Here is a 14,796-nt window from a genome sequence, read left to right on the forward strand (position 1 = left end):
TGAGAAAAGGAATAAACTTTTCTATTAACAACAATGAATATTCATCCATTACAACATAAATAAACCAATATGCTGTACTAAACTTATACTCTATTGTTGAACTAGAATTCTACCTACACTCTGCATATCTTATCTTATGATGGGGCTAACAAAACTGATTTCTCACTGATGCAACCCACATTATAGTGAGACATGCTACAAATGAATGAAATCTATTATACATGTAAAGATTAGATTTCATACATTAACTTACTTACCCTTTTCTTCTTTTCTCTAACAATCTCTCTTTCAAAGAGGACTGAATTTCTATTCTGTAAATCTCAATATCAAACTGTACACCGGAAAAAACCATATAGCCTTGCCTCCCGCATCCGGTATTGGAATTAGTAGGCAGGCAAACTATATATATACACTAAGCAGGACAATTCCGGATCTTGCTGCCAACACTCACTGGCAGTCTTCAGACTGTAAATCACAAATCAAATTAAAATGGGGCTTCAAAGTTGTTAGATAGACTCAAGATCCGATCCCTTACAAACGGATACGGAATCTTTTGTTTCCTTACCAGAGCTGCATTCATCCGAGTTGATACCAGCTTCTGCAGCTCCTTTAGGAGATAACAGAAGAGGAGTTTCATAAATGATTGCAGCATCCAATGTGTATATCCTGAGCGCAAGAGAGGAGATGGTAGCTATCTTTGCTGCTGCCGAAATTGATGACCAGTACCACCATTCCTTTCTCAAGAAGTCTGTCTTGATCATGTTTTCGAACACGATTGTTGCTTGAACCATCTGAAAAAAACTATGTGGGATTAACGGCGAGGAACAAAATTGATTGCTAAGCAAAAAGGGAAAGCAAATAAACATGAAACCAGTATATGTACTTAAGTTGCAACATTGCCTGTTTAACCTCATACCTTCTAAAATAAAACAAATCCATGATTGATTCCGTTTCCGACCATACCTTATTTTTCTAACTTGGGTTCCGAAAAGGTAAATGGCATATTCCCATTTTATTTACCAAGTTAGTTTTTCTTCCAATCATTATCTCCTGATTGATTTGTGACACCATAGCTGGCTAGTCGTATGACTGAAACCACAGTTACTACATCTCACAGAATAACAATAATCGTAACGAGGTGCATGTATGTTCTGGTGAGTCTCATTCAAGATTTAATTCATTAATAAGAAAGATTACGATTTTCATGCAGATAATCAGAAATAACCAAGTTAAAATCAAGGCATGTCTTATGATTATCCTTTATTTAGGATGATGATATGCTTTTGTGACTGAACTGGTGCCAATAACAAAAAGAAGAAGGGTGTTCTGTCTTCTAGATATCCCCTATAAACTCGAAAGTCTTTAATGTTTAACCAAGCCACACGAGGAAGAGACTACTGACAGGCATTTTACCAAGCTCATGAAAGTTCTAACATAATATATAGTACTTCGGAGCGTAAAGAAATAATATTCTAACCTCAAAAACAGATTTCGCAGATTTGACAAATGCTCTCCAGGTACATCGTTTTTCTGAGTCAGCCCTTGATGATTTTATTGCTTCTTCAGGGAGGGCAGCGTCCATATCGAGCAAACCGATCTTAAGCTGCCTAAGAATTTGAGCCCCTTTGCCCGTAAGAGGTCTCAATGAGAAGTCACGAACTATAGAAACGTCATTTCCTGGTCTTGAGAAGCTAAATTTTGACCAGGATTGATCTGACGATCTTCCGATTTCTTCTAGTTCCTTGAATATCTCAAATGCAGTGCAAGTCTTCTTTGAGTTGGACCTGTTAACATATGTCTTACAGGTCACAATATTCTTTTGCGCAGCTCTCTGTGACCAATTATCTCCAGTCACAGAATGATCGGTCTGGCTAACCACCTCACCTTTCTGGGGAGTCATGAGCTTCAATGTAGGATCATCAAGATAAGGAGATGCAGATGGTATCAAAGACGGAACGCCATTTGAACCAAGAAGCCCTATCTCCTTTACCAACTCCTTGTTTGAGCTCCTAGTGACAAACTTCACATTTACCTCTCCAAAATTGTAAGGGGACGTCATGTCCTTTGAAACCCCAGCCAACCCGCACTTGATTTCTTGTCCTGCATTATCAGACTTGCATGTTCTCATTTTTTCAGAGCAGGCTCCCTGTTCCATTCTCATCACTCCTTTACCTTTAGAGACATCATCAATATGAGCATCAGAACTACACTTTCCATCTTTGTGCTCGTCAATTTCATGCTTGGTAGAAAATGACCAGTGGCAAGAGCGGCAATGATGGCGAGAGGTCCATATAGGTTCTAGGCATTTGCACCGGCACATTCTTTCACCAAAAGTGACTTCCGCATTCATCCACTTCACTGAGATAGTACTGACCTCCGGTTCCAAGCAAGGACCATATTTCTTCTCCAGTGCCATCAAGGCTCTGGTCTTGACTGCATTCGATTTTGCATTCTTCTCAACATTTATGGTCACTGAAGTTGGTTGGTTAGTTTCTTGAAGATTGCTTGAAGATCCGTTGGAGCTATTACGTCCGTAGATCAGCCAGTGCAGAAGAGATTCAATCAACTCTTTTTGCACTGGATCATTATCCCTCAACCATTTAATAAGATCTTCAATTTCAGCATTAGACTGATGTAAATAGATTTGAGAAGATACCGGAATACTGTTAGCTAGTTCACTAACATTTGGACTAAACGCATCATCTGTTAGAGAAGACTTGAGAATCGGATTGTTCGACAAAAATTGCCTGTGGTCTTCAATAATGTTCGTCATAGCCCCATCAACAAGCACCAATGGAGATGAACCTAGCCTGGGAAAGATCCAGTATAACCGACCCGAAGAGTCTTTCCCTAAACAATCCTTCCTACGAGATACCTTCTGTAATTGTAACTCTAGACAGGCAATTGAATCCTGCAACACGGAAATCTTATTCTTGATGACAATAGACTCTTGGTTATTGGATTCTAAATCAATCACATCAGGCTGATTTCTCGAACATCCGGAATCAGGAGCCTTTACAAATAAACTCCCATTGCTGGTGGAGTGTTGCTCAGCACCTTTTTTTGGGTAAAACCAGAACGGCTCATTTAAACCATTAGTCCTGCGAAACCATAGATCATCCTGCGAATGAACAGATGGTGAATATGAAACATTCTTATTAAGAAGCTGTCCTATTCCAGATTTTCCAGCACCATTATTAAGCACACTTGTATTTACTTTTGCCATTTCTTCAGCTACTTCTTCTCTAATCTTTAGGTTCTTCCATTCTGTAGATAGTGAACGGTGTTTCTGCTGTAAATCACTGGATGCTGAGGCACATTGATCCAGGTTTTCATGAATACTAGAGGAATTCAGCAACTCATCACCCAAAAACTTAAATAGGAATATCCTCTGTTTGAAAAGAAAAATAATATTAATTAATGCATTTTATAATTGCGTTCACAAGTAATACTAATTGTGCTAAGTGTACGTGTTCAAAGCCGTAAGAAAAACTGAATGTGCACTATCAATTAATTCACCATAATATAGTTGTTAAAGGCCCATGGCGCACTTGCGCCTTAGTGCGGCCTGAATGACATAAGGCGCACTAAAAGAATAAAAATATATAAAACGATAAATGATAATATTTAAAATATAAGAAATGATAATTTTAAAATAAAGATGCAATAAATACTAAATCATGACAATATCCTTAATCATAAATTCTAACATGCAACTCCGTACTCTGAAGTTCAAGTGTTCAACTAAATAGTGAATCCTAAGTTGACTAATAACTACCTCACATCAAAAGTCCCCAAATTTACCAATCATCACTCTCCTCATTTCCAACATCACCAAATTCTTCTTCAAGGATCTGATCCTCTTCATCCTCGTCTACAAAGTTAGTTTCCTGATGTGTATCTGCGCCTCTTCAAAGTTTTTTTTTTTTTTTTTTTGGACAGCAGACGTGTCTAATCCAACGGTGGAGATTAGAACCCTAAGAAATCCTAAAAGTACCCTACAAAAGGTGTGCCATGGCATGCTTCTTATAGCCACGTCCAGGTAAACAAAGGTGCGCCTTGGCGACAGTGCACGCCTTTGGGGTACTAAGACAATCGACCGAGTGCCTTGTGAGCCTAGAGCCTTAGGCGCGCCTTTAACAACTATGCACCATAAAGCTATCAATTTGTAGCTCCCGCCAGAGCAGGATGGGGAACTAAATATATTTAGAGCCAGATTCATACTAAAAATAAAAAGAAAGAGAGATAACTCAAGCCAATATCCAGAGACAGAAACAGACCTCCTCCACACTGTATTCCCAATAATCCTTCACTTCCATCGTTGTAATCAAACGGGCAAGAGACTCCAGAATACCATGAGTGAATTCTCCTCGGTGTCTTCTTTCCCTGTACTGGCCACCATAGTGAGAAATTTGTGAAGCAGGCAGGGTGGTGCAATGTTTAGTGCTGCATGACGGACAATACCAATTTCCTTCGGGTATTGTTTCAAGAGGAGGATTTAAACAGTACATATGATACCCAGAATCACATTTATCACACAACAAAACTTTAGAATCATCTTTATCTACTCCACAAACTTTACAGACCCGCTCTTCCCAAGGAGCTTTGGGAATCTCACTTGCATGCTCAAGAAGATCTTCCATTTCTTTTTTTGCTTCCGCGCTTAAGCATTCCACACTGGTATATTCTTTTAGTTTTTGGACTAATGTGATAACCTGCATTGTTTTCCTCCATGTTAAAGCAAAAACAGATAATGCAAATTGTTACAGTGAAGCTACTGCATATTAACTCATCCCTATAGTAAAATGTGATGAAATGCCCATGGATGAGAACGGTTCTAGCAAAAGCTAAGAATAATGCACATGTGTATGCAAATGCACAGGCTCATACTGAGGTCAATTTGGGAAAGAAATGACTTCACAAACCTCGTTTTCATAAAGTGTCTCAAACTTTTGTGATAATGTGTCAGCCAAATCCACTAAATTGGGCTGATCTGCATATGCTGTACGTATATGATTCCAAACCTGTCAATAGAAAATAAAATTGCATGCTTTCAACTTCAGATTCAAACAGGTAAACTTTTATGCAAAACCACCATAGAAAGAGAAAAGAAAAAGAACAACAACGTGACATTATTCTTTGATATTTTATTCTCTAAAAGTTGTACTAAAAATCAGGTGGCTGAAAAAATATCATTAACATATAACATTTTACTTTCTAAAAGCAATAGCTAAAGAGACAGGCAGGTAATCGTGCTTCTATCATTCAAGTTTCACACAGGCACATAGTGAGCTCCACAGTTCGAATTAAACTCACCCAGCTTCCTCATGCACTTTGCTGGAAACTAACATAGACAAAGTATTATTTGCTTATGCACTTTTATCAAACTCGTATGAGTCGCGAGCCGTCTCTATAGGAGTATCGAGCTCGATCAAGACTCAGTGCCGCATTGGTGTTGACTCGTGCGTATCTGCAGAGTCTTGGAAAAGGCGAAAATTCCGCCATTAATGTATTAATACAATACTATTAATGGCGGAATCTGGAGAGTCTCGACACAGATGAAAATTTCGCCACATAGAAATAGAGTTATCGTATTAAACATTAATGGTGGAATCTAGAGAGTAACGACACAGATGGTGATGCATATTCCATGAAAAATTGTATATGTGATGTGAAATTGCTCTGGAAGGTGATACATATTTTATTCTTTATAATATTATGAAGTTGAACTGAATCTAACAATTCGATTCACGACTCACGATTCAAAGAATGAGGATTACGATTCACGAGTCGAGTCTCGATTTGACAACTGTGTGCTTATGCTCATAAAATGAAAGAATAACATCATTAGAAGTGAATTCTTGACAAATGTTTTAGATTACAGAAATTCAATAACAGAAAGGTTACCTCGCGAACATCCTCCAGGAAGGCTTCATGCGATCCTTGATAAGTCCCGAAGGTTAATCTCAGATCGATGGTTTTGAAGTCTAGTGGACGAGACACCATGGCTGGGAATCCAAGTAATCCTTGATCATCACTATCACAAGTACTTAGGAGTGTTCTTCCAAGCAACTTATCCTCACTATCACAAGTATTTGAAAGTGTTCTTCCAAGCAAATTACAGAACACCTTTTTTTTATCATTTGCAGCAGCAGATCGGAGCACTTTTTGACAGTGTTTCATTACCACGTCAGACAAAGTACTAACTTGTTTGCTTTTTCTCTTTTTAATAGGTTTCGGCTGCTGGGTTTCACCACATACATCTGCCAATACTGACAGAATTGCTTTCTGTATTGAATCATAGAAAAGAAACCTTGAGTTTACAATCATCCCTCATTGTGGGAATAATTTATCCATAGAGATGAGAATCTGGGATAGGAGACTTTTGATAGCAATAAATACTTTAAACGTGCAGGATAGCAACCCCTAACAAAATCCTAAATGACTTTTAGGGAATGATGACATAAAATGGAAATAAACAGATAAAAATAGTAAATAAACATCTTGAAAACCTTTCCATTCCTTCATATACAAAAGCAACAGATGCAGAGTTTTGTCTCATTTTATAATTAAACAACCAACCATTTATAAGCAAAAGAGAAGCAACATAAAGAATTAATACTTTTCAGAAATAAAAGACATTTTATGAAATTGTCATTCAACTGTATCACAAAATTTGACAAACATGCATCGTAGCATCGTGCATGCAAAAGAACAAACATTGAAGACAGTTTCAAACAATGTGGAAAAATGAATTCACTAATAAAAGCTATTAACAAATTGGGTAGAGAACTTTCTTATCTTGTAAATACCTTGGTAGGCCCCGAAGCATTTCCCTTGTAAACTTCCTTGCTGATTGAATGTTCTAAAATCTTTGTTGCCCATTCTGGAGGATCTAGAGCCAAAGCCTCATAAACACGCCTTCGAATTCTCGCACCTACATTTGTCGGTAGCTTTCTTACAGGTTCTAGCACTTTTGCCCACTCTGGAATTTCAGCATCATTCACTTGAACTTCTTTGCTCGAACTAATTGCAACAGAAACATTGAGCTCCACATTCAAATTGTCATACATACTCTTCGACATACCAAAAATCTGCTTCATAGCCTCTGCAAGCAGCTGAGAATTAGAAAAGTTAGTGAACCATTATTCAATAAACCAATGGAATTAATGTACCATTGTTCTACAGACTCAGACTCATGGAATTAACACCAGACTTAAATGTGCCAGATATACGTAGAGAAACCGACAATATTTTGACTATCAACACAGGACTGACCTATCAGTCAAACCAGTTCATCAGCACCATGAGGAAAAATGATCCTTTTTGCTGTAGATACAGCGCATTGGGACAAACAGGTGCAGTATTACTGCGTGTCAATATGCGTACAACAACAGTTGCTGAACCCATCTTGCTTATAGATAATGAAACAATCAGCATTTGTTTCTGAGTTCTTTTCGGCGAAATGAAGTCAATCTCTAATAACTTTCCATGCAAGTGTCTGACACGTGCATAAAATCGCAGCATATTTGGGTCTAAGAATATATACATCTAAACCCAATTTAATGAATGATAACAAATGTGTATTGGGCCTATCGGAAAACGGTAATCCAGATCCACTATATGGTAAACATAAAACTAAAAAGTAAATGGACCTCGTCGTATACTAGATCGACCAAATATTGGATATAGAAAAAAATAGGAAACACCTACGAATATGAACATCTAACCGAACTTATGAATGATAACGAATGCACATTGGGCCTATCGGCAAATGGTGATCTAGATTCACTATATAGTGAGTGAACATAAAGCTAAAAAGGAAACAGACCTCGTCACATTGATTGGGCCTACTGGTAACGTAATCTAGATCGACCAAATATTGGATATAGACCAAAATAGGAAACAGAAACTAATATAAACATCTAACCGAATTTAATGAAAATAAATGCACATTGGGCCTATCGGAAAATGGTAATCTAGATCCACTAAATAAAACTAAAAAGGAAACAGGCCTGGTCTTGTACATTGGGCCTACGGTAAACGTAATCTAGATCAACCAAACGTTGGATATAGAACAAAACAGGAAACAGCTATGAATATAAACATCTAACCGAATTTAACGTATGCACATTGGGCCTACCGGAAAATGATAATCTGGATCCACTATATAGTGACAATAAAACTAAAAAGGAAAAACAGACCTCGTCACGTGCACTGGGCCTACTGGTGACGTAATCTATACAGAATAAAACAGGAAACAGCTATGAATATAAACATCTAACCGAATTTAATGAATGATAACAAAGGTACATTGGGCCATGATAATCTAGATCCACTATATAGTGAATGTAAAACTAAAACGGCAACATACCTGGTCACGTACATTGGGCCTACTGGTAAACCGTAATCTAGATCCACCAAATATTGCATATAGAGCAAAATAGGAAACACAACATCCAAGAACTTCTAGTTGTGTAAATTTTTGTTCATATGCATGCAATCGGCTGTTTTAAACTATATCTCCAAACGTTTAATACCTGTTCTAAGAATTTATTATATGTCTTCATGTGCAACTTTAGAAACATGTGCATAGATTCACGAATTGGGCCGCCTATTTCCATAGCATACAAGCGGTGACATACCATTTTTTAATACTCACTAGATGAACCATTGGCATACCGCATTCAAACAAATTGAAGCTTTTCATATATTGTGGTACCATAAGAACCAACATATAGGGCAAGACAGACAGAATTTGACAAAGCTTTGAACACCACAAAATTGTGATTGAACTATACTTGTGGTAGCAGTTAGGACAAGCAAATGAAATGTCACACTAACAACTTAAAATTTGCTTACAAGTGTTTATGCTTGATCAGCAGCCTAGATAAATGAATAAAGAACTTGAATTTTCAGCTAGACTTTTCTAAACAGTTAAGCTTAAGCAATTCTGAAGTTACCTTTTAGTATTGATAAAAGAGGTTGGCTCAATGCTTTAGGACATCCACAAAAAGATTGTATTTGAAAATGTAAAAGTATGCTCCTAATAGTTCCCAAATATGCAAACACCCACAGAATTTTACATTAGGCTAAAGGTTCTTTGGTTCAATTTCATTAACATATGAGATTTCTGATTGCAATATCTCTTGTAAGTTACTCAGCTAATCTATAAAAGGAAAAAAGCATGATCTTTGTCTATTTGATAGGTAAGGATATATATTTAAAAAAACCAAAAAGATACATGTCTCGGATATTTTGTCTTTTTGCTTATTCCCTAATATTCTTTTGCAAATGGGGCAACACCATTAGAGGAAGTAGCTACTATTTTGAAGTTGACTCATAACATAACACATAACAAATTATGCAATATTTTGTGACAATGCTTGTAATCAAACATCACAAAAGACTAGTGTACCAGCACTGCTGGCATGGAGAAAAATCATGAAACATAATTAAGGAAACAAAACATCACTATATCATAGACTAGGAAATGAAAGCCAATCTACCAGTGCATCAGCTTCCATTAAGGCTACTCCAGGAAGAGGACCATAAAGTGCCCCACTATCTCCTTGTAAACAATGGAACACTTTGCAACTTTCCCGGCGGCTTGCGATCTCCGGAGAATCAAAATTACTGTCCATGGATGAGATTATTAGAAGGTATCTTCTAGCCAATTCAGGCCAAGTAAGTTGATTTACTGGGAGTAAATCAAGCATTGGCTTTCCAGAAAAAGTCAAGTTCTTCTTTTTCTTTTTTGATTTAGACTCTCCACTTTCAAGTATAGGATCTGGAGAAACAGTCAACTTGGACTGCAGCTCTCCCAATAGTACTTTTAGCAGCGAGCAATGAGCCTTGTAAAGAGTTTCTCCGGTGCATCCGCTATTTATTGAAGCCTGTTTCATTATTGTACCTTCTTCCGTTGTTTCCATTTCTGACGCCTCTTGTTTTGTCCTGATATTTAAGGAATCAGAGTCTATAAGTTCATCTTCAAGTTCCTCAAATGATATAGTTTGTTCCAGTCCCAAAACTTCTGAGAATCGCCAGAGTAACTCCCACGACTAAACACATAAAACAAATGATAATATTATGCAAATAACTTCAAAAAACATTTGGCTAACTTTTGTAATTCTAGACAACAGTCAACAACATTTTCCATACCTGAACAACATCACCAACTAAAGCCGCAGGAAGCTTTGAACCCAATGGCTTGCCAGGGGGAGACAAACCCTTCAGAAGTTTCTTCTTAGGGGCTTTACAATTCGTTTCCTTCTCAGCTTGTGCGTCATTTTTCCTTTCAACCAGAAGAAATCCATTTCCAACTGTCTGTAACGACTTGTCAGTTCGATTACTCAGAACAGTATAATCTGAAAAGGAATGAACCCCAGGAAGCCGCTCTATTAGTTCTTGCACAAAATCAATATCCAGTCCAAACCTGTCCTGGCCTAACCACTTAACCAACGCTTCGCAGGTGCTAGAAAGTTCATCATTGCTTTCAATACGGTGGGAAATGTCAAAAGGGACAGACATATGGCAAAACTTGGTTAATAAATCAGTTGATTCCATCACATCGTCATAAATAATGCAAGATGAGCACCACTGATATGCATGCCTACAACAAAATTTACATACACCATTCTGTTTATACATTTCACGGAAAAAATGCACCAGCTTCTCAGACACCATTCTCCATACCAAAGATGATGATATACCTTCCACAAAAAATTCACCAATATCATCACCTATTCTTTTACTATCCAATCCAGGTCTCCCTAGATTCTTTGAAACGAAAGGAGAAGGTTTCTGTAAACCATCTTTTGGTTGAAAGTTAGAGACTCCACCTAAAGCAGTTCCACCTGTGGAAACATTCAAATCCAGACGTGGAGGGCTATCATCTGAGAATATCATCTGAATATTTGTATCTTCATAGTTATTGATGTCTAAGGCACTTTCAGTTTTTCTACTCTTTGTGCTAATGCTTGGCCTTGACAAGATTGTTGAGCCAGTAGGAATGGACCGAGCTGTACATGGATATCGTTGAACCTTAAAAACTGGACCACAATCACCCCCATCTGAGACATCACATACAAATAAGGATCCAGTAACCTTGTCATGCCAACTGGATTTGTAACCTACGGGCCAGATCTGGCTAGCACAATGATAGGTAGGTCGTGGATCAACCTTCCCCAAAGAAAGTACAAAAAAATCCCCAAATTGGACTGGGAATCCATCCTGGAACAGAATTTTAATAAAATTTACGTCAAGATTATCAAAGAAACCTAGATACTCCAAACAAATATAAAAGAAACTGCAGTTTTCACTCACCTTGTAATGAGAAGAGTCATAGATGGAAGTTGCTTCTGAGGCGGCTTCTGCACCAGTTACATTAATCCTTCCAGGAAAACTGCTTTGGGGATTTTCTTGGCATTGGTTCAAGTCCTCGATTCTTGAAAATACCGAGGACTCCTTTTTTGTTCTGTATAACTGCGACCAGTTCTGTTCTAACGAAAATCTATTACATCTGTCCTGAGAGCCAAAGGAATGGCAATTTGACACCAAACCAAGATAACGGGCAACATCAAACATAGACTCAAACTTATTTCCAGCAGGTGAACAATATAATGCACAGGTTTTACATCTAATCTGGCAATAAAAAAATTCCACACGCCAACCATCTGCCAATCTACCATGGTTATCTAATACAAATTGTCTTAACTTATCCAAGCATTTTTCACTCTCATTTTGGAATGATATTGTATTCACAGAATTATCACTTGCATAATTAACATTTCTAAGAAAGTCCGATCTATGTTGTACAGTATCCACAGGTATTGATTTGATCATGGTTACCACATTGCTAGGTGCCCCCGAAAGATCAAACTGATTCCCCGGGACATTCTTCGAGTTGCCATTAAAAGAAGCACCACGCATAGAGTGTATTCTACAAAAACAAACATGTAATCAACAATTGTCCCACAATTCAATTGCTTAATATCACACATTAATACGAAAACTGAACAAAGTAGAAGGCATATTTGATAAAATGGACCACATAAGATGGTTGAATTGAATTCAACCACAGTCATTACAATTGACAGCAAGTGTTACTGCTTCAGAATAGTACTAATTAGCACAAGCATCAAACAAGCAGCTATTCTCATGATTTTAGAAGTAAAAGAATGTATCTTTATAAAACTCTGTCACTTTCAAATGCCGCCATTTTTTAATTCTCATCAAAGCAATTCACCAACTTAAGAAAAAAATCAAAATTCCATTAGATTGAACTTCAAATGAACTAAAGGGGGAAAAAAAGAACCATACCCGGAATTCAGCAAGTCCTCGCTTTCTTCTCCCTCAGCTTCACTTGGCAATGCATTCATATCAAACACCACCGCTTTACCTTTACCTTTATCTTTACCAGCCCCACTCCCTTCCGGTGCCGGAGCAGCTGGAGCAGCATCATTTTCAGCTACGGGTAAGACAGCTTCACGAGGAGAAGAAAGAGGCGCCTCGTTAAGATCGATGTCAAACGGTACCTTACGAGTTGTCACAGAGTTAGCATTAGAATTAGAATCATTGAACTCCATTTTGACGGTTACAGAAAGGACAAGAATTCAGACAGAAAGCTCAAAGTCCAATTGGGTGTCCAGACGAGCATTCTACTCTGAAAATTCAGGAGAGAAAAGAGAGGAAGCAAAAGAGAAAAGAATCAGAAGATCGAAGTGAAGCAGAAGAAAGAGGGTTGTCGAGAGAAAGAGGGGCGAAATGGAGTGAAAAAGATGGAAGCTTTTTTGTGTGTTGTAATAAATGTGTAGAATCGAAGAAGCAGCAGTCGAAGGTGGAGCTGAAGTTTGAAAGTTGAAACTGAAAGAAGAAAATGGTGAGTTGTGTCTGGGAAGTAGTGAAAAGAGGTTATGTGGGGTAGGAGAGAGAGTGGTGAAATGACAGAAGTGGGTTTTGTTTCATAGTGATTGCGGCGGAGAACGACGTCGTTTCAAGGGGTAGAATGGAGAAAGAGGCAAGTAACGCTTGTGTCTGTCTGAGAAATGAGAAATGAGAAATGTTTAATTTGGGAAGTGACTCTCTCTCCTCGTGACTGGTTTTTGTCCTCAACTGGATTAAGCTAGCCACGCCATTCAGTTTCTCTGCTAAGTATGTATTTATATTTTTGCTCTTTTTTTTTTTTTTTTTTCCCAACAAAGAGAAGGATTTAATGAAACGGAAAACAGCTTACAAATACTAGTTTATAGAGACACTTCATTTAGTATGACTTCAAAATCGGTCAAGGGTATTAAGTCGTTTAAGCTAGTGATATTCAGTGTTCTAAAAATCGGTCAAGGCGTCCGCCTAAATGGCGTCTAGATGGGGATTTTTAGAACACTGTCCCGATTTCCACTAATCAGGCGGTATAAATCGGTTGACCGATTTTTGGCCTCCTAAACGGTCTTATGCGGGTCCTAGACGATTCCAATCGGTCTTTTTTTAAAAAAATTGGTCATTAAATTTTATATTAATTTTTTAAATTTTAAATAAAATATTAAATAACAAAAAAACTAAAAAAAAAATTAAACTATGAAATGTATTTTTAAGAATATTAATTTTATTTTATTGATCTATTTGTTATTTTTTTTAAGGACATTAATATAAATAATATTAAAATAGGTATGTTTTTCTATCCTAAATATTTTATATTATTATTTTTACATAGTATAATTCATATATTAATTATATTTATATAATAATTTATTTAATAATAAATAAATAAATACAAAAAATATAAATCCAATTAATCAATAAGGGTCATGTCCGTCCGACTAGCGTCTAGCGTCTTTTACAACCTTGGTAATATCGAGTTCGAGTTTTAGTGTATGCAAAAAAATTTAATTGAAAATAAGATGAAAAGATACTCTTAATATTAACAATTATGAGTAATTTCATTCTGAATATTTAAAATTGGGTAATTTTATCCTTAATATTGACAGTTAAATTTTTTTTATCTTAACGTGTGCAAGTTAAGTCAATTTTTAATATTATTATAAAACACATATATTTTGTTCTTTATTTACACTTGTTGCATATCAGTTGGTTCTATTTTTCTTTTACATTTTTAACAATTTAATAATAGAATTAGAGATTTATATTTTTAAATTCGATGAAATATTTATATTTTTTATCCAACTCGTAAAAAATACAACATAATTTTTTAAGTTTTTTCACGTTTGTTTATATATTTGTTATCTATTACTAATGAGTGATAAGATGATACACACACATGTGAAATATTCATTACTGAAAAGGTAATTTTATAAATTATTTTTTAAATTGACCAAACATGTCAATATTGGATAAATTTACTCATTGCTGGTAAAAGTAATTTTTATCTTAATGTTGGTAAGTTAAGTTAATTTTCGATATTATTATAAAACTCATATATTTTGTTCTTTATTTTACATTGGTTGCATGTCAGTTAGTTCTAACTTTTTTTTTTTACATTTTTAACGATTTAATAATAGAATTGGAGATTAATATTTTTAAATTCGACAGAATATTTAGATTTTTTTTATCCAACTTATACAAAATACAACATAATTTTTTAAGTTTTTTCCACGTTTATTCATATGTTTGTGATCTGTTACTAATGAGTGATAAGACAATACACTCATATGAAATATTCATTACTGAAAAGGTAATTTTATAAATTATTTCTTAAATTGACCAAACATATCAATATTGGATAAATTTAACCATTACTAACAAATTCAAAAGTAAAATTGTGTAATTTTAAACGTTAATAAT

The 14,796-nt window shown here is 36.2% G+C and overlaps 1 protein-coding gene across 2 annotated transcripts; it reads right to left on the minus strand.

Annotated features, from left to right (window-relative positions):
- On the minus strand, nt 1-12,924 carry LOC136229401 (methyl-CpG-binding domain-containing protein 9-like). Of its 2 annotated transcripts, XM_066018160.1 has the most exons (11): nt 12,322-12,924; nt 11,326-11,941; nt 10,162-11,232; nt 9,510-10,061; nt 6,813-7,118; nt 5,908-6,288; nt 4,926-5,024; nt 4,281-4,715; nt 3,218-3,391; nt 1,478-3,121; nt 1-791 (listed from the first exon to the last, which is right to left on the minus strand). In XM_066018160.1, exons 1-11 carry the CDS (start codon nt 12,585-12,587, stop codon nt 507-509), a joined length of 5,829 nt encoding a protein of 1,942 aa, XP_065874232.1. In that variant the 5' UTR covers nt 12,588-12,924; the 3' UTR covers nt 1-506. The 2 variants fall into 2 exon arrangements, with proteins under 2 accessions (XP_065874232.1, XP_065874231.1); XM_066018159.1 differs by having other exon boundaries at nt 1,478-3,391; nt 12,322-12,923.
- Between the last annotated feature and the right edge of the window lie 1,872 nt (nt 12,925-14,796).

This window comes from Euphorbia lathyris, chromosome 5 (assembly GCF_963576675.1).
Source record: "Euphorbia lathyris chromosome 5, ddEupLath1.1, whole genome shotgun sequence".
Lineage (NCBI taxonomy): Eukaryota > Viridiplantae > Streptophyta > Magnoliopsida > Malpighiales > Euphorbiaceae > Euphorbia > Euphorbia lathyris.

Bases quoted from the DNA above. Each gene is read 5' to 3' on its own strand.
- LOC136229401 (XM_066018159.1), bottom strand. From the start codon at position 12,587: ATGGAGTTCAATGATTCTAATTCTAATGCTAACTCTGTGACAACTCGT. The intron at 11,942-12,321 runs GTATGGTTCTTT...TTGTTTTTGTAG, and splicing joins GAGGACTTGCTGAATTCCGG to AATACACTCTATGCGTGGTG. The intron at 6,289-6,812 runs GTATTTACAAGA...GATTCAATACAG, and splicing joins ATGCTTCGGGGCCTACCAAG to AAAGCAATTCTGTCAGTATT.